Raw genomic sequence first — 18506 nt, forward strand, 5'->3', positions numbered from 1 at the left:
CCGCCCCTCCCCGTTCCCGGCGTGCCCCGCGCGGCCCCGCCGGAGCCGCAAGATGGCGGACACAATGAGGAGGAGCCGCCTCTCCGCGGCCTGAGCGTGCCGCGCCCGCCGCCCCTCACGGCCTCTCGCCGCCCCTCACGGCCCCCCGCCGCTCCCCGCCGTCCCTCACGGCCTCTCGCTGCCTCCCGCCGCCCCTCGTTGCCCCCCTGCCGCCTCTCACCGCCCCGCCGGGCCCAGCCCGGCCCGCGCGCCCCCGCCGCCGCCCCGGCGCCCCGCCCGGCTCTTCCCTGAGCGCCGCCGCCCTCGGCGCGGCGCGGCCCGGCGGCCGGGATGAAGCTGACGGACAACGTGCTGCGGAGCTTCCGCGTGGCCAAGGTCTTCCGCGAGAACTCGGACAAGATCAACTGCTTCGACTTCAGCCCCAACGGCGAGACCGTCATCTCCAGCAGCGACGATGACTCCATCGTGCTCTACGACTGCCAGGAGGGCAAGTGAGTGCCGGGCCCGGCCGGGGGCGGGGGGTGCAGCCTTCGGGCTGGGGCTGGAGCAGTGCCCGGGGCCGGCGGGGCTGCCCGTGTGGCCTTGGGGGACAAGCTGTGCCCGGCCCCGCAGGTCTAGCAGATGAACTTTAGTTTTAGCTTCAGCTTGGACTTCTCTCGGTTTTTTAGCGTAGGTTCGTGACAGAATCCCAACGGCAGAAATAGGAGCAGCGTGGTTTTGTCTGCACCGCGGGTGTCCGCGCTTGTTATCTCGCTAGATAGGAGGCAGCGGTGGTAATTTGCCAAGTATGAGAGAGGGTTCGCTTCTGCGAGGGCTAAATTCAAGCTTAGGGGGCTGAGTCTGGCCATGTTTCCAGGCCTCGGGATTGTTGCAGATACGAAACTGACTTTTCGAGTGTCTCTGCGCTTCAGTGTCGCTAATTAAAAGAGAAACGATGGCTGTGAGCAATGTACAGCTGTGGTGCTTTAAACTACCTCATTCGAGTGCAACTTCTTGGATATGTGTGTTGCTGTAACTTCTAAAAAACCTGATGGTGTTTTTCCTTAAAACCTACTTCCCACGTGGTGCTTGGGAATGTCGAAGGTAGAGTGGTCCTTCGTGCTTTAAATCCTTTTCTCTGGTCGGGTTCTTACCTGTAAAGCACAGTAAAAATACGTGTGATTTACACGTGCCTTCAAACCTTGTCTTAGTTTACATTTAATCAGTCAAGGATTTATTGCCTTTTGTTGCGTAAAAGCAATGAGTTAAGGGGTGTGTTTCTCACTTCATTGATCACATGATGCTTGTCCCGTTTTTTGGGTAAACCCTCAGAAATTTGCAGGGCATTTGGGATCTTGTGCTCCTGTTCAGAGGATGGAAACCTGCAGATGGTGACGCTGCAGTTGATGGCTTGGAAGGTACACTGAGGGCATTTGTATTCTGTGAGAGTTGGAACAAATTGAGCCAAATGGTGTCATTACTCCATTAAATTATTCCTCAGTTGTCACAGGTGTGGGTCTGGCTGCTTTAAATTCTTTTAAATTTGAAGTTTTAACTTGTGTTTGCTTCCTGGTGTAGAAATGTAGTTCTGAGGTGATTTTTTTGGGGTTTTTTTTTGTAAAGTCAAGGTGAGGGAGCATCACATCCACACAGAAAACGAAAGGAAAACAAGTATGTGTATTGTAGAAGAGGGTATAAAAAGGACAGGGTAAGGCAGGAACGAAGAAGAAATGGCTTGGGAGTATCAGGATGTAGATGTGTCAGTCCTGTGTATATTTTCTAGTGACCCATGTGTTCCCAATCCTCCTACTTTTCTAAGCAGACCAAGACATCATACTTGCAGGGATGAAAGATTGCATTCTGCAGATTCTCTTAATTTTATTGGCCACTTATGTTATTTTAGACTTATTTTGCTTACTTTACACATTAAAGTTGTTGGCGTTGCCCACCTGATAGAGTGAAGTCTTCTGTGAAATTATTTAATTTTTATTTATGTAAGAACAGGTAACTCTATACATGTGGAGCCTGCCATGGATTGTATCCTAGATCCTAATGATATACAATAGTGGCAGGGCTGAGTGATGTTAATGCAGATGGTATTGATTGCTCTTCCCCTTCCAAACGTGTAAAGCATAGTTTGATGGGTTAGGAGGCATTTGGTCCTTTCATTCTGATCTACATCTAGTCCTGATGTGTGTTTTATAGTCAGAGGGTTTGCTTTAATTAAGTTAAATGTAGATCGATGGTCATCTGCTGCAAGGCAATGAAAGTAGTATCATCAAGGTAGCCCCTGTGCCAGGATGCAGTTCTCCAGTGTTATAAAACTATAAAAATTAATTTGAAAGTTTCTCATGTGCTATCAATTGAGTTAAAAGTGTAGCTGGAATTTTTAGAGGTACCCAGGGATGCAGGACATGCTTCTTCTCTCACCTGGAAAGGTTTAGCTGTGAATTACTTTGTCACCGGAGATTCATATGAAGATGAAACTTCAAATTTGTGAACGATTGTTGGTGTGGCAGTTTCAGGCCTACAGTTTATATTTCCTCTTACAAATCACCATTTCCAGGGCCCAGAACTCTCACCTGCTTGTGTATGTCATTGCTGATGGATATAACGGCCAGGAGGACATGAAATGTCCTGCTTGCTGGGTTTCAGTGCAGGATACCTTGCTTCATCGAATGGCCTGAAAGTTAACACCTTTTTCCATGTAAAAGTGAGAAATTTGTGGTTCCCCATTAATGAGTAATTCTGCTGAGAGAATTAAAATGCAGCTGTTTGGTTATACTTTAGGTACGGCCTCACCTGGTTTGCTTTGTTTTGCAGTGCTAAAATGGGCTGTACAGCTCTATGAGAATATGACCAACCTCATCTCTGTGAACTTCACTTTCTGACAGGGCAGTTGAAATGGTGCTTTGTAGCCAAGGGCTGACAGGACAAGATTATCTCCTTATCATGTATGTCCTGGGCTAAAGCAACCGCTTATTCATGAGCATCCAATAATTTTGGTCCCGAGACACCACTTCTATTTCAAAATGTGAAAACAGCTAAATTGTTGTTACTATTTTTTTAGCCCATCCCTGCAAGATGCTCACCTGTGTGCGTTTGGGCCTAAGGAGGGACTCTGAAAACTTGTAGGGCAGTTGTATGTTGTGATGTACAGCAGTCCCTGAGGCTGGGAAACAGCCTGGCTGCACATACATCACCCTGATTTGATAGATGGTGCTCTAGCAAAGGTTTAGCTTGTATTTTAATTTAAGCTTGTATATCAATTGTGTATTATTTATGCAAATAAAGTGATGGATCTGGCTCCTGCTTGGCTGTGGTGTTTGCTTGGCATATCCATGATCCTGGTTGTGGAGGATGTTTTACCCATGGCAGCAGTGATTCAGACCAAGGCACAGATGATATTACAAACCTCACCTGTGTTCTGTTTCATCTTTGTAGCAGATTTGACTGAGATTATTGTAAATTATTTTTCTTTGGCAATACTGCTTAGTTTGCAGGTGGGCTGGGTACATTAACCTCGACCTTGGAATTATGTTTAGTGATTGTGATTTGATTAAGAAAATACTCAGTTTCCTTGTTTGTGTTTAAAATAGTGGATTGGCAACAGGTGGTTGGTGTGTGCAGTGACACACTTCTGCTTGTCTCAGCTTATGTGAAAACTTCACCTTTCCTAAAGCACAGAAGTCCTTTTTCCCTTCTTTTTGGTAAATATGCTTTTGCCCATCTGTTGATCCTTGTTGTCCCTGTGTGTATTCACTGATTCTGAATGGAGCCGCTTCTAAGCTTTAAATTTGTAATAGAAAAGGATGAGCCAAATTACGAGAGTCTTAATGTTTTGAGATTGGCTTTTTTTGCCATTGTTAGTTTGTTGTTGGGGTTTTTTTCCCCAATTTGGTCATAGGTGAGGTGACCAATGGTTACCCAGGTGGCAGCCTAAGTGAGGTAACTGCAGAAGGCAGTATGGGGAACTGTGTCAGGCATAATGTTATGGAGTGTCAAAATTTAAATTTGGCGTGTTGATTTCAGTGTGTAGTGTGTTTGCATCTGAAAATTGATTTGAAAATCTACTGCAGTAACTGGGGAAGAATCAGTTGAGATTTGGTCTGTGGTACAGGTGGTGTGTGGGTTTTCATTACACTTTCTATATTGCATTCTACTTAGTGGAAGCTTGTCCCCAGCCAGTTCTTTGAAGGTAAAGCCCCTTGGCTTCTGCTGTTTAGAATTAATCTGTAAGAATGAATGTCTGTTTTCCTTCTGATATGAAAAGTGTCCCACTTGTGCTCTTGTTTGGGTGTGTCAGTCTGAGGTGAATGAAAAGAAGGAAAAAGTCCAGCATATTAGAAATGCCTTGTCTGAGGGTGTAGTCTGATAAACCTTTCCCTTGGCAGCAGTATTGGTTTCGACCGCTCCTGCTGTTTGTTTCCATTCTCGTGTTGTCCTCTTTGCTTGTGTTGGTAAAATACTTTGTGGGCCCATGTAGTAAGCAGAGTTACGAATTTCTGGATTAAAAATAACTCCCAGAAGAGGTGATATTTCTGATGTTGATCAGTACCCTCATTGGTTGGCTGCCCAAAAACCTCTGTGCTACCTCAGTTGAGGGTGAAAGGGGAAGGAGGGTGGTAGAGACCTTGTGCTGCTCAGACAGGCACTGCTGCTCTGAGATCCTCCAGCTGCTTCTAGATTTACTCTGCACTTTAAATTTCTAGTAGTGCAGTGCATCACCTGCTTACCAGCCCCCTAGAAATCCAGTTCTGTAGGTTGTATCCACTCTCACTAGAATGTCTTTCATTCTGTTGTAAAATGTTTGAGTTTCATGCTTTAAGACTGGATTCAAATATAATTCTGCAGTCCTTTGGAAAAGTTCCTGTGTTACCATGTCTTTTATAGATTATTGGTATATATGCATGTTTAGGTTAATACCACAGGAATGAGACACCTTGTACTAGGTTCTGAAGTAACAGAGACAAAAAAGACAAACTATTCTCAATCTAAAATAAGCAGCAGATGAATTGGAGATATGGATGGGCAAGGGCACAGTGAGGCAGTGCTGCTTGCTGTGCTTGTTATGTTAGCTTCTCCTTTTCTTTTTGCTGTAGACATCATGGGAAAAGGAATTTTTGGAGGAGACAAGTGCATTTTGCAGGTGTTACAGGGAACTCCTCAAGCCTAGGGTTGGTTGTGGAGAAACATCGAGGTCCTTTTTTGCAAATCAAATACAAAAGCTTTTCTTTCTTCGTATAAAAACATCGGACTGCTTGAAACCATGATGTAATACCTGAATGGAGAGAGGCCTTGTTAGTGTGAGTTTCGTTTTGAGCTTTTTGTTGCAGTGAGTGCAATTATTTCTACTTCCTCCTGACAGACCAAAGAGAACGTTGTACAGTAAGAAGTATGGAGTGGATCTCATCAGGTACACACATGCTGCCAACACTGTCGTGTACAGCTCCAACAAAATAGATGGTAAGTGAGCCACTGGAGTGGAGCATATTGAATCTCTTTGCACTACATGTCTGGATAATTAGCTCTGAAGATCTGGGAAAAAGTTACAGCAACTCCTGCAGTGGCGAGCACTCTGCCAGAGACAGAGGAATTACTGTCCAACACTAATGCACAACTTGGTGATAGTCCCTCGAGCATGCTGATGTGAGATTTGTTCTTTGCTGCAATAACTAAGGGATTGAACATTGTTAGTGAAATAAAAGTTGGGTTCTTAGTTCTGCTGTCCACTTGGGTTTTGGTACCAGTGCTGTCAGTCAGCCTCTGCACCTTAACTTCCTACATGTGAATGAGGTGGAAGGAGCAGGTGGACTGAATGCCATAGCTCTGTCTGGTACACACACAACTCAGCTGCACAGGAGGGCAGGGCGGGAGGTTCAAGTAACTCAGCAGGTCACCAGCCAAGCCTGGAGGAGGTCACAGAGCTCTTCAGAGATGAGCTTTGCTTCTCATCGCCTGTTTCTGTCCATGTACTAGACAGAAGACCCATTTTTATGCTGTTTCTCTGCACAGTGTCTGTGATAGCTACACTCTAAATCACTGACACTGAAGGGCTTCTAGATCTTTGTGACAGGCTCTCTATTAATTGAGTTTGATTTAAAATTCAAATGTAACAACTGGCACAGATATGTACCTTAATGCTTCCTGAGGTTGGAAACAGCTCATGTTTATTTCAAAATGTGTTTCAGTTTTGTTTGCTATAGTCAGTGTCTGAGAGTTTTGCAGTGAACAAGTCTCTTAGCACAGCACTTTATAAATGGGTTTTAACATTATATTTGTAAACTCATAATCATTTCTGGAATAGAGGTTTTTGTTGGGTTTTTCCTTTGCAGAGATGGAGCTTGACAGTAGATCTGCTGGTGCCTTGTGATGTATGCTGGATTACTAAAGGAATTTCATAGACTGTGAATTTAGAGCAGGTGGAAGTTAAGAGTTAGGAAGTCAGGTTAAGGCCTGAAACCAGAGGAACAAGGAAGTCTTCAATGGAATTGGATTTAATGGTGTAAAAGGATTAAGAGTGTGACAGGAAGCATTGCCTTTTTAGTCTGTTTCAGAGCCTATTTAATTTTTTGATTATATTGTTACTTTGTCACATTTTTTTACTTGCCTGTTGTTTAATTTACAATAATTAATAACTAACAATTTAATGAAGCATTTTTAATGCCATTTTGAATTGTGAGATTTTGTTTATAAACACTGGTAAGCCTTAAGATTAAAGAGTCTTCATCCTGCAGGCTAGCATTTTGATAAATACTTAATTAGAAGAAAAAAGACCCATAGAATGTGAGAATATTTGTTGCTGTTATGATCTGTAAGCCTAATAAAACTGACTGTAGGAGTCCAGATACTCTCTAGTCCCTGCTAAATGTGGTCTTGGGCAAGGTGCATTGTATTTAACCCATTATGCAGGTGTCAGGAGGTAAAAATAACTCAGAAACATGCTATAGGAATGCTGGTGTTGTTTCCAAGCATTTTCTCTGTTGGAGTTGCTACCAATGTACTTATGAAGATTTCCTGAAGATCCCTGGACCTAGTTCCTCTTGCCTGATGCCAGGCTGAGGTAGTAGTTTGTACAGTTTGAGGGTCTATGATACCACCCGGTACAGGAGATAACTGTACAGGCCACTGCCTTGCCTGGGACAGAGCACTGCCAGCAACCAGGATCCCAAGGGAGCACAGTTCCACAGTGCTTCCTCTTTAGCAAAGAAGATGGGATTCTGCACGGATACTTGGGAAATCAGGTAACAACAGTTCTTGCAGGAAATGATGTGTCTTAACAGAACGTCTGAAGTGTGTTCCCAGGATGGGATGCGACACCGGCAGTGGGGATTTATGTTTTGGATAATCACCTCAGGTCACTTAGAGCCTTTCAGAGTGGTGTGTCACCAGCAGCACATTTCCAGCTTGTTCAGTTGGCAATGTGCTGTTCAGTTTTCTGGTCAAATGCTGGAGGGTGGTGTCTCAGCTCGGTGAGAAATCTTAGGCAAAAATGGGAACTCGATAATTTTATCACAGATACAAATTTTTTCTGAATGAGCCTTTCAAAACACCCTGAACACTGTAGACCTTCTGAGTGTTAAAACACCCAGTGCTTGTTGCCTCCTCTTGGCTCTCATTCTTCCGAGTCAAAAGTAAAAATGCCCTTTTCCCTCAGTTTCTCTTTGGAGCCTCACCAGGACTTGTTCCAGCACTACAGAGTCTGCAGATAAAGATTAAAAAGTGGCTTATGTGCTTTAGTAATGGTTTCCTCTTACAAGGATTTCTTGTAATTTTGAAAGAAAGTCTCAACAGCATCTTCCAAAAGTGTTGGCCACTCTTGGTATATTAATCTGTACTCAGGATAAAATTGGCACTTGAGAAATGTTGTGGTGCTGCTCTTATTTATTCCATTTATTTTTAATGTTGCTTTATGTGGACTAAGCTTTAGATTACTCCTCTGTCCTCTTCTTAAAGCTTAACTGCTCTAAGTGCAGGGAAAGTGTGAGGCTGTTCATTGTCAGATTAAACAAAAATCAGAGAGATTTGCTAATTTTTAATGGTCTTGTCCTGGCTTTCAAATTCATGTTTTTATCTTTAGCCGAATGGCAGAATTTGCACATTTCCTGTATGTACTGCTTAGTTGGAGATTTGTTTACTGAATTTCTGTGCAGGAAATACAGCAAGATTTGTGCTGCAAAGCAATAAAAAGCAGTAGCATCACCTTCGTAAATTTGATATTCTTCATTTTGTGAGAATGATGAAATAAAACCTGCTGGTACTTAAATTTTAGTGCCTTTGAAATTATCTTGCATAAATCACATGACACGTTGTCTTTAAGATGTAATGTGACTTCAGACTCTGGGAAGTACCTTTTCCTGTTGCCTGATTTTCACTTCTGCTTTGAGAAGAACCGAGTTGCTTTATGTCTTTCTAATTTGATTCTTTTTGAAAGGGTGACTTGAAATCAAATGACCAGACTTACCCACTTTGGTGAGATTGCTGCCGCTTTGGGGAGCGAGTTACTGTGTGATCAGTAACTTTTAGATACTGTTGGGTTCATGGTATAATAAAGCTTATGGTTTGTTTATGTTTTCAGATACAATCCGATACCTCTCCCTGCATGACAACAAATACATTCGGTATTTCCCAGGGCACACAAAAAGGTAAGATGTGGCCTGGAGACAGGACAGCAGAAATTGAAACAACAATTGTAACGAGCCTGAGTTCTGTTACACTTGGTTCACACTGTTTTTCGCTTTGTTCTTGGCAATTATGAGGTTGTGCACAGCTGTTGGGGTGGGTGTTGCTCTATTCACTTCTTTTATGTATCTCTGATGCATGTGGGCTTCTGTTTGCAGAGTGGTTGCTCTTTCAATGTCTCCAGTGGATGATACTTTTATTTCTGGATCCCTCGATAAAACTATTCGACTTTGGGATCTCCGCTCTCCCAACTGCCAGGTAGATTACAAAATTCATGCTCACAGAGTGTTGCATTTTCACTTAGAAGCATGAAAAATGGATATGTGTGTGTGTTACAAAGCAAAAGTACTGCCAGAAGCATGTGCTGCTGATTTAGTGTTGGCCCCTTCCTGGAATGCTGAAGCAGCCTGGATGAGGACTCTCTGTGCAGTTTGTGTGTCACATTGTGTGACACCACCCGCTCTCACCTGTGTCTCTGCTGGAGTGGCACTGCGGAGGGCAAGAAAGAACACCCACAGCTGATGAAACAAGAGAAGGGCTGGGTGTCATCAGCTTGTTCATCAGGCTGCTACTCTCTTAGCTGGCATCCCTCCTGGGCTGGAAATGCATCTTATCTGAGTGTTTGTAGTGTGTGTCTAAAATTGGTGCCTTGATGCAATTAAATTTGATGAAGAAACTGATGATCTAAAGTAACACGGCAGCCATATGGTCCTGCCATCGCCTTGCATCACCTCTGTGGTTCATCAGAACCGTTTGTAAGCAGATTTAACTTTCTGGCAAGGCAGAACCCTGTTTGTTTTTATTTATTCTGCTGGAATACTTCACTTTTTTTAGTGGAAGCAGGCTTGTGTGGGCTGAGAAAAGTACCAGAGCTGGCAGCAGTGGCAGGAATGAAAGACTGGGAGTATAATCTCCACCTTTAGTGGTGGTGAGCTGTTTTGTCCCTATATCTGGACACATAGTATTGTGCTCTTATATTTTCCCATCTCATTTGGACTATTTTGCTTATGAGAAAGGGCTGTTTGCTTATTCCAGATGATGTATCTGTAAATGCAAAAGGAAGACAAAGTTGCATTTCTTGCTAAGTGGTTCTGTCTTAAAACAGCTTTTTCTGACAAGAAGTCTTTATTTTGCCCTTCTATGGAAGTGTGCCTTTAATGCCAGTCTGTAAGTTTCCCTTGGGATGAATCTCAGTCTCTGAGTTGCTGCAGATGAGATGGGGTTGTAAATTCAGCAGCGGTTCTGTGATTTATCCTAATGCTTGAAGTTGTAAGAATGGTAAAACTAGGACTTGTAACGGGACTCTGCATCCAACCAAGTTTGGGAAACAGGTTGAGGAAGTGTTACTTGTAGTTTTCAGTTGGCCCATGAGATGGCAGCCACATTGCCTGGAACATTCCCAGGAAACCAGAGCTGGCCCACTCACCAGGCCCTGAGCATTGGCTTGCTCACTGAGTTCTGAACCTTTGTAAAACCTCAGTATTTACAATTGAAATGTTGTTGTTCCACCCCCATCTGCTGTCCTGCTCACAGTGGGCTCAAATGTGATGGTAGAAAAGCGAGCATCAGTTTTGCAAAATAATGTTGACTATTTCTATTTTCTAGGGCTTAATGCATCTCCAGGGGAAGCCTGTGTGTTCTTTTGACCCAGAAGGGTTGATTTTTGCTGCTGGAGTCAATTCTGAAATGGTGAAGCTCTATGACCTCCGTTCTTTTGACAAGGTGATCTACCTTAGAGTTTTTAACTTGCAAGAAATAGTCTAAACTCAGTGCTCAGAGGCTGGATTTCTGTGCTCCAGCTTACTGTCTGGGGTGCCTCCTTGGCATCCAGGGAGTTCTCAGTAAGCACACACATCACAGACAGAAAGAGATCCGTGCTGTCACCAAATCCTGAAGTACACTCTTGAACCAGTGTTCTGCTAACACTTTAACCTGTTCCAAACCCCCATTTCGGCTTTTTGTTGGGGAGTTTTGGGTTTGTTTTTTTTTCTTGCTGCTGATTCTGGAAGAAGACTGGCAAAAATGGAGCCAGGACTGTCAGAAAGGATGGAAATTTCAAAGGAAACTATAATTGGATGGACAGCTGAACTAAACACTAAGCGTAGTGATTTCCATGGTTTCCAAAAATCATATGACAGTTACACTGGCTCAAACTCTTAACTTCATTTAGCAGCATTGTTTCAAAACTTCATCCTATCTTAAATTAATTTCTTCTGTCGAATGTGGTATAGTATGAAACTATTGGATTGAAACCCCTCACTTTGGGTCTTTTTTGTTTTGGAAGCTGTGGATTCATATGTTGAAACGTGCACGTGCAGTGACACGTTTGCCATGACACTCTTGGTATCTTAGGGCTAAGGATTTCCCTTTAAAAAAAAATCTTATTTTTCCTCAGCTAAGGTTAAAAACAGACTCTTGTTAGCAGCAATGCATAAAGAGTCTGCATCCTGTTTCCCATTTCTCTCTCTGCAGGGGCCATTTGCCACGTTTAAGATGCAGTATGAGCGGACGTGTGAGTGGACAGGCCTGAAGTTCAGCAATGACGGGAAACTCATCCTCATATCGACCAACGGCGGGTTCATCCGGCTCATCGATGCCTTCAAAGGGGCTGTCCTGCACACGTTTGGGGTGAGCCTGCTGCCTCTGATCCTTGCTTGGAACTTGGTGTTAGTTTTGGGGGAGCAGGTGCCCTTTGGTTGTGAGATTGCTGTGGACACACTCTCTACTATGTGTTCTGTTTTGTGCCATAGGGTTATAACAATAGTAAGGCTGTCACGCTGGAGGCATCATTCACACCAGACTCTCAGTTCATCATGATAGGTAAGATAATTCTTGGAAAGAATTCCAGTGCTCTGAAATTAGGTGTGTTATGTAGGACTAAAGCTGTGTCTGTTGGGAAGCAGAATGTATTTAAATAATACAATGCAGCTGTAAGCTTTCTTTGCACTGACAGTGTTCTGTTAGATTACTCAGCGTTGTCTAGACTGAAATGTAAACAAGCCTGCATGAAGACTTTTCTTTTTTCCTTTGAGTGTTGTTACAATATAGAGAAGGAACCAGCAAAGTGTTGTAATGTGGGAAGACCTGTCACATAGATTATATCAGTGTTTCTCACCCAGTGGCTAGGGTGCTCTCATGGGCCACCTCAAAGCATGTTGGGGCTGTGTTGGGGCCTGTCTCCCATTGCTTATGACCAAGGCACCTGTCTGTGCTTGGCAGTTGGTCTTGTAGCCTGGTGTGTTTGTGCACCTCTGAGGATGTTCCTGCACTGGTGACATGCTGGGGCAGCTGCATTTTGTTCATGTGGCTCTTGTAAACCCCCATGTCTCTGGAACAAGCTCTGCTTATCCCTTAATAGAGGTTGTAGTCATCAGCCTGATGGCTCTCAGCATGTGATTCCCTTGGCCCAGGTCCTTTTTCTCACCCTCTGTGGGATGGACTCCTGAGGGAAGCAGATGGCAAAAGGCAGTTTGAACTCCTGTACAGCCTGGTGCTGCAGGTTGGGCATCTCAAGATAAGCACTTCAGTCACTCTGCTGCCTGTGGACACAAGTCAGACGAGTCTGTGTGGTGCTGCCCCTCCCAGCACTTTTTCTTTTTGTTCCTGTTTATTTGGCTGGTACCAAATATGTTTAACTTCCTGGTAATTGGTATCTGGATCCTCATTTTTTCTGGATGAGCGACTGTGCTGGTTTAAGAGTTAACCAGCAGGGGAAATGAACTCAACTCAAAGGAGAGATTATAAGTCAGAATAACAATTTATTAAAATAATACAGTAAGTACAATCATACAAACAAACAATTGGTCTTAACCCACAAAACCCAAATGTATAACCCAGTTCCCTGGGGCATGAACAAAGTGGTGTTCCTTGGGCCCCGCTTGAGTCCAAAGTAAAGGGAGAGGGGAAGAACCTGCTGGTGGGAGAGCTGTTGCAGTCTGGTCAAAAGTGGTGATTGCAGTGAGATGCTGGGGGAAGAGCTGTTGGAGTCTTCCTCTGGATCCCACGAGTGGTTAAAAATGTTCCAAGACTCCAAGATTATATATCCTCCAGTTCAGGCAGGAATGCTCAGTACTTCCCTCAGGGCGGGGAGTTCCACAAAGGGTGTGAGGACAAGAGCATCCTCCTATCTCACAGGCCTCTTAACACCTAGTTTATAGCCTGAGGAGTCAGGCTCTATGGGCAGAGGGTGCGAATAGTCTATTGACAGCAGTTTCTGGGAAATGGCATGGAAGGCTATAGAATACACAGTTTTGGGTTACACCCATACCATGATGAACTGGTCTCAGCTGTCCTAACTAGGACAGTGATGGTCTTGGCAAAGCTGCTTTTCTTGGGTTCTGGCTGAGAACTTCCTGATTGCAGAGAAGAGGGGTGGGGCTCTTTGTTTAGTCTGTCTCTGGAGAGCACTTTATTGCACATATTTACCTTCCTGTTGTGACCTTCCACATGAAAGTTGTAGTACAAGTAGTTCTAAACCACTTACTTCTGTTCGGTTTTTACATATGGTTAAGTTGCAACTTTTGCTTCTTAATTTTTCCGTCCTGAAAGGTTATAGCCATAAATACAGAAGCGGAAGAAAATTCCTTGCATTTTTGTTAGGAATTGTATTTAAAATGAGACTAAAGCAGAACAGAATTATAAAAATTTAAAGTTCTCAGCCTCAGAGTCTGAAAAATGCCATTTTAAAGTGCAAAACCTGTTCTGTTGTAGCCATGTGGAGAGTTGACATCTCCGGGGAAGCTTCTGATATTTGGCATAGTGCATTGAAATCTAGTGCCTCCCATGGTAAAGCTTTGGTTTGAATCTCTGCTCACCAAGTGAAATATTTATCTGTGTCTGAACTGAGAACTTGTGTGAACAATGACTCTTTCCCCAGTGCTTGGCCTCTCTCGTGTTGGTGCAGGTTGGCCAGGGTCTCTCCTCATGGCTGGAGGGTGTCAGCTCTCCTTTTCTCCTGGGTGACAGTAGTTGTTAACATCTTTGCCTGAATAGTGTTGCACCCTGTTTGTGTAGTTGAGTCTCTGCAGTACAAAGGTACAAACCTGCTGTCTGGGTGCAGGTGTGTAAACTTTAGAGACGTTTTGTAAGTGCCCTTTGAGAACTCTTAAAGTTAGGCTGTGAAGTCGAGACCTGCCTGTTCTACAGTTCTGACAGGAAAGGTTATGTTCCTCTTTTTCTCTGCTGACCTCTCCAGTGTATCTTGCATACCTTGTTTTCCACTCCTGCCTGCAGGCTCAGAGGATGGGAAGATCCATGTTTGGAATGGAGAAAGTGGGATGAAGGTGGCTGTCCTGGATGGGAAACACACAGGTCCCATAACCTGTCTGCAGTTCAATCCAAAATTCATGACTTTCGCCAGCGCATGTTCCAATATGGTAAGGAAATGCTTTTACGTTCCTCTGAACTCCGTGAGGTGCTGACCCTTCTGGAGATGAATCTGAGAAGGCTCAGTGCCTCTGCTGGGTATTGCCTCAGGCTTTGGTGAGAGCCAGGCCTGTCTGTTACACCCTGACTGTGCCATACCTGGCAGGTAGATATGTGGGGCAGCACACCTGGCCAGCCAGCGTGTGAACATGCACATGAGAGCAGAGCAGTGAGTGAGTGTGCACACAGAAGGAGGAGTTCTTTAGATCCCTGCACACTGCTGGTATTTTCAGTTCGTGTAAGCCTGGCGTGCTCTGGAGAACGTGCAGTGCAAGCCAAAGGAAGGATTGTAACCTTAAACTGCTGAGAGGCTGTTACTGCCTCTTTGGTAGTCTCTGCCTAGCAGAAAGTAGCAATGATCAGCTTCTGCAGTGTGTTGTAGGAGAAATTTGTGTTCTGCTCTGAGTAGATGTTTTTCCTCCTCTTTAGGCCTTCTGGTTGCCAACTATTGACGACTAATTCCTCCGCTGCAGCTGCTGTTGGATGACTTCCACACTGTAACAGCAGCACATCATTGCAAGCATAGCATTGGAATTGCCTACGTCTCCTAGGCTGTGTTCCTGTTCCTGCATATTTTCCATGTCTTACCTTTGTTTGCAGCATTCCTTTGTGAGGACTGCTCCACACGTTCAGAAGCAGCATGCTACATGTTCTTAACCTTCCAGTCCGTGTCCAGCACGGCTTCAGCCCAAGCTGGAACTGACACAGTATTATTTCTAAGGGCGGTGAAGTCTGTTTTATTTACAAAATGTTTGTGGGATTTTTTTAAAGCTGTAATTGTGTGTTTTCCTGCTGTAAGTGCACAAGGCTATTGATGTTCCAAGGTGGAACGTGCAGTTCCTTTCCATAAGTGCATGTTTTTAACATCTGGGATCTCTCTGGTTTCACTGCAGTCCACAAATGCAAATTCTTCTGTGCCAAATGTGAACACTGACAGTTTTCAACTTCAGCAGCAGATGCTGAATTCTCTTGCAGTGGAACACGCAGCAGAAGCGTGGGTGACTGTGAATGTACCTGATACATCTCGTCATCCTTTTTTGGAGATTTAGAGTGCAACTGTACAGGTTTTGTCTGCTGCCAGAGGTTGCCAAAGCCTCCCTGCTGTTTGCTGTGCCAGCATCCCGGAGGCACAGACAGCACTAGTGAGGTCCAGCCAGTGTCCCAAGCAATAAAGGAGTCTGTCAGCAGGAAGACGGAGAAACCAAACTGAGACTGAAAGCACAGTCTGCCTGTGTATCTTCCTTATGTACCATCTTGGCTGATCTTACTTGTAAATATCGTGGGGTGGGTGGGCAGTGGGAATGGGCCATATTTTTTTACTTTTAGATATAAAAGAATATGATGTGGGCCAGTATTGTGGAGTGTCTAGGCTGTTTACCTTCACTGATGCAGTTTTTCACCCCATGGTTTGTAAATATGCTCCGTGAAACTCTTCCCACGTCAGGCTTAGACCCGTATCCCTTTGTTGGTAAAACTGACATACAGTTAGTCCATCATGCAGTTTGTTACAGGTCTGCAGGTCTCTGGTGGTAGCCCCTCAAGAACAATGCATCCTTTGTCAGATGGTGTCTTCAAGAAATTAATTTTAAAAATCTTAGGCATGATTGTGCTGACCCTGCTTTGCTGTGGTCTTGCTCCAAGGAATGTCTCTGCAAAGAGATGGGAGGAACCTGCTCTCCTACCTCAGAGGAGCTTGTGGGTGAGTGGCACAGAAAGGCTGGCAAGCTGGTCTTAGGTTGGTTCCGGTGTCTTTTTCCTGAAATGCTGCAATGGTGGAATGCATCCTCAAGCAGTCTGGGACAGGCTTGGCAAAAGTGTGGTGTTCACTGTATTCTTGCCTTTCCAAACACACTTGGTTTTATGTGCTGGATCACAGCTTGGGAAGTCAGTTCTTCTCCTTGCCTGGTCACATGTGCCACCCTGCTCATAAATATGAAATGCTGGCAAGGTGGCCAGACAGTAATGGGTGTGTTCTCTCTGCTCTGGAGTGCTGGTCCGTGCTGTGAACTGTGCTCCAGTGTTTTCCTTAGGTCAGTTGTCCTCACGTTCCCCCGTTACAGCAAAGTTCGTTGTTTCAGCTGTGGGGCCCTGTCTGTCATTCACATCATGTCTTCCTGGAAAAGTAAATCTGCTTGTGTTTTGCATTTTCTTGCCTTTTGTCCTTGTCAGTGGAACCATGCTGTGCTAAGAGCTGGCGATGGGCACTGAGCATTTCTGCACTGCTGGTTCTGTTCACAGCAGCGTGTGCAGAGCCTGTGACAGCGGCAGGAGCAGCCCCTCAGGAGGCTCAGAACGTGGGGCTTGGATCCCTGCTGTGGCTTGTCCCTGCTGATGCTGCCACAGGAGGCATTTCTAACCACAGATCTGTGCTGTGAGTTTGATGTCTTCTGGCAAACTGATGGATGCTTTCCCTCTTGCCACACAGGCCTGCTGCTGGAGGTGCAGACAAGAGGTTCATGCTGTCCCTCTTCCAATACTGTCCCTCTGCTGCCTATAAATGCAACTGCCCAGTGCAAAGGGAGATGGTTGTCTCAGGCTTCAGCCACTCCAACTCAGTAGTAATGCATTTCAGGCTGCGTGGTGCTGTTTTACCTTTGTTGGTATTTTGCAGTGGTTTGTAATATGCAGCTATTTGGGGTTTGTAGTGCATCTTAACAGTTAAACTTCAGCGTTCAGTAGTAAATGATCTTGGAGAATTTTATCAAGTGTGTTGCCTGAGGAAGTGAACAGATAGCCTCTGGCCATATCCCTTGTTCCTTTTCACAAGGAAGCTTTTGAAAGTCTTTTATTTTACAAATGTTCTTTGCTGAGGTGGTTTGAGCACTTGTTTAAAGCCTGTTGTTCAGCTCTCTTCTGCTTGCAATGTTGTGAAAGATAGTGAGTGGTGGCATGAAATGTTTAAGGAAAAGGGGACCAGAGGAGTGGTTTAGGAGCACTCAGTGGCTTTCTGGAGTGAAGAGAGGGATGTACAGGCTCGTGGACAACAGCACTAGTGCTCAGTTCAGGATTACAGCTGAGCCTTCCCAGGACCCATTTCCACCCACACAGGCAGAGATGTTTCTGTTGATGTAGCACCGAGTGTTTTCCATCTGCCTTTAAAAATAGGAAATGTGCCAAGTATTGTCAAGGAACTTCAGGATAATGTGTTTCTAGATGGTTAGACAGGAAAGGTGAATAAAGCTTTTAGCTTCCAGCTTCTGTGTGCTTCTCTAGGAGTCTCAGGGCTGCAATTCCTGTGTCCCTCAGGGCTATCAGCTAATGAGAAATAGACCTCAAGAAAAACAGCCCTTCCAGGTCTAACGGAGTGGCCAACTAAGACAAGCAGGAAACAGCATTCCCCCTCCCAGTTTGACATTTAAAAGGTGAATGCCTCCTTATTCTTTGGGATGAAATAAAGACCTTTCTTCAAAACAAGGGGGAAGTGAGACTCAACAACCCACCTCTGAATAAGCAGTGGTGGTGGCTGAGCACGTCTGCCTGTGGGAGATTTCACATGTAATCCTCAAAGTCAGTCTTGAGAGATTTTTATGATTTTTATTGAAGTGCTCAGGTCCTTGGTTAATGTCCCAACACCTGCTCTGGGGAACACAGGAGTGATTCAGTGACAAATTTGGAAACAGCAGCATATCTTTTCCAATGCCTCTTGACTGTATTAGCACTTTAAGAGACTTCACCTTGGTTTTGGGTCAGGGGCTGGGAACCTGGTGAGCCTTTTGGAAACTTGGTCTCTGTGGTCGTGAGCTGCTATGGGGAGTTGGACTCCTCAATGGTATCTCCCAGATGAGTGTAAGTACATAAAGTCAAATTATGCTTTGTCACAAAATACTACATACATGGAGAATTCGGTGTTGTGGCTGTGACCAATAAATATTTTGTAGAGACATCACTTGAGTGCTGTAAATTCTGCATTTGTCCAGTGTGATACAACTTGCTGGTTTCTTAGAGGGGGGTTGGGAAAATCATCCATTGTTTGAAAAGCCCCTTTGTTTTGTAAAGTCAAAAACTCTGGTTCTCTGAAGTTATCCTTACATAAATTGCTCATTTAAAGAGCCTAGGAATGTATCAGGATAGGGAAGCAGCCTTGTGACAGCTACTTCTGGAGGTATGGTGCCCTAGGGAGAGGGGTGTTTGCAGCAACCTGTGGTCTGGATGGAAGAGCTGAGCCTTTCTCAGCACGAAGGTGAAAAAATAACTTGTTGGATTTGAGTAACAGGAATCTTGGATCATTACAGTCAGTGCATGTAAATGTAGTGTTACAGCTGCTGAAGGGAGGACAGCAGCCAATGTCATTAACATGGGCAAACCCGATGTGCATTATTGTCAGGTTAAACTTAAGAGGGTGAGGGGAAAGTGAAGCCGGAGAGAAACGTTTTTTGTCCTTGCTTAAACCATGAGCAGGTAGCTGAGAAGGCTGTCCCTTT

The 18506-nt window shown here is 44.5% G+C and overlaps 1 protein-coding gene across 1 annotated transcript; it reads left to right on the forward strand.

Annotated features, from left to right (window-relative positions):
* The first annotated feature begins 21 nt into the window (after nt 1-21).
* WDR82 (WD repeat domain 82) lies at nt 22-17971 on the forward strand. Its single transcript, XM_064667785.1, has 9 exons — nt 22-491; nt 5348-5445; nt 8558-8624; nt 8820-8919; nt 10267-10383; nt 11134-11289; nt 11412-11481; nt 13894-14036; nt 14515-17971. Exons 1-9 carry the CDS (start codon nt 331-333, stop codon nt 14542-14544), a joined length of 942 nt encoding a protein of 313 aa, XP_064523855.1. The 5' UTR covers nt 22-330; the 3' UTR covers nt 14545-17971.
* Nucleotides 17972-18506: the final 535 nt, after the last annotated feature.

The sequence above is a fragment of the Pseudopipra pipra genome, chromosome 11, assembly GCF_036250125.1.
Source record: "Pseudopipra pipra isolate bDixPip1 chromosome 11, bDixPip1.hap1, whole genome shotgun sequence".
Classification (NCBI taxonomy): Eukaryota; Metazoa; Chordata; class Aves; order Passeriformes; family Pipridae; genus Pseudopipra; species Pseudopipra pipra.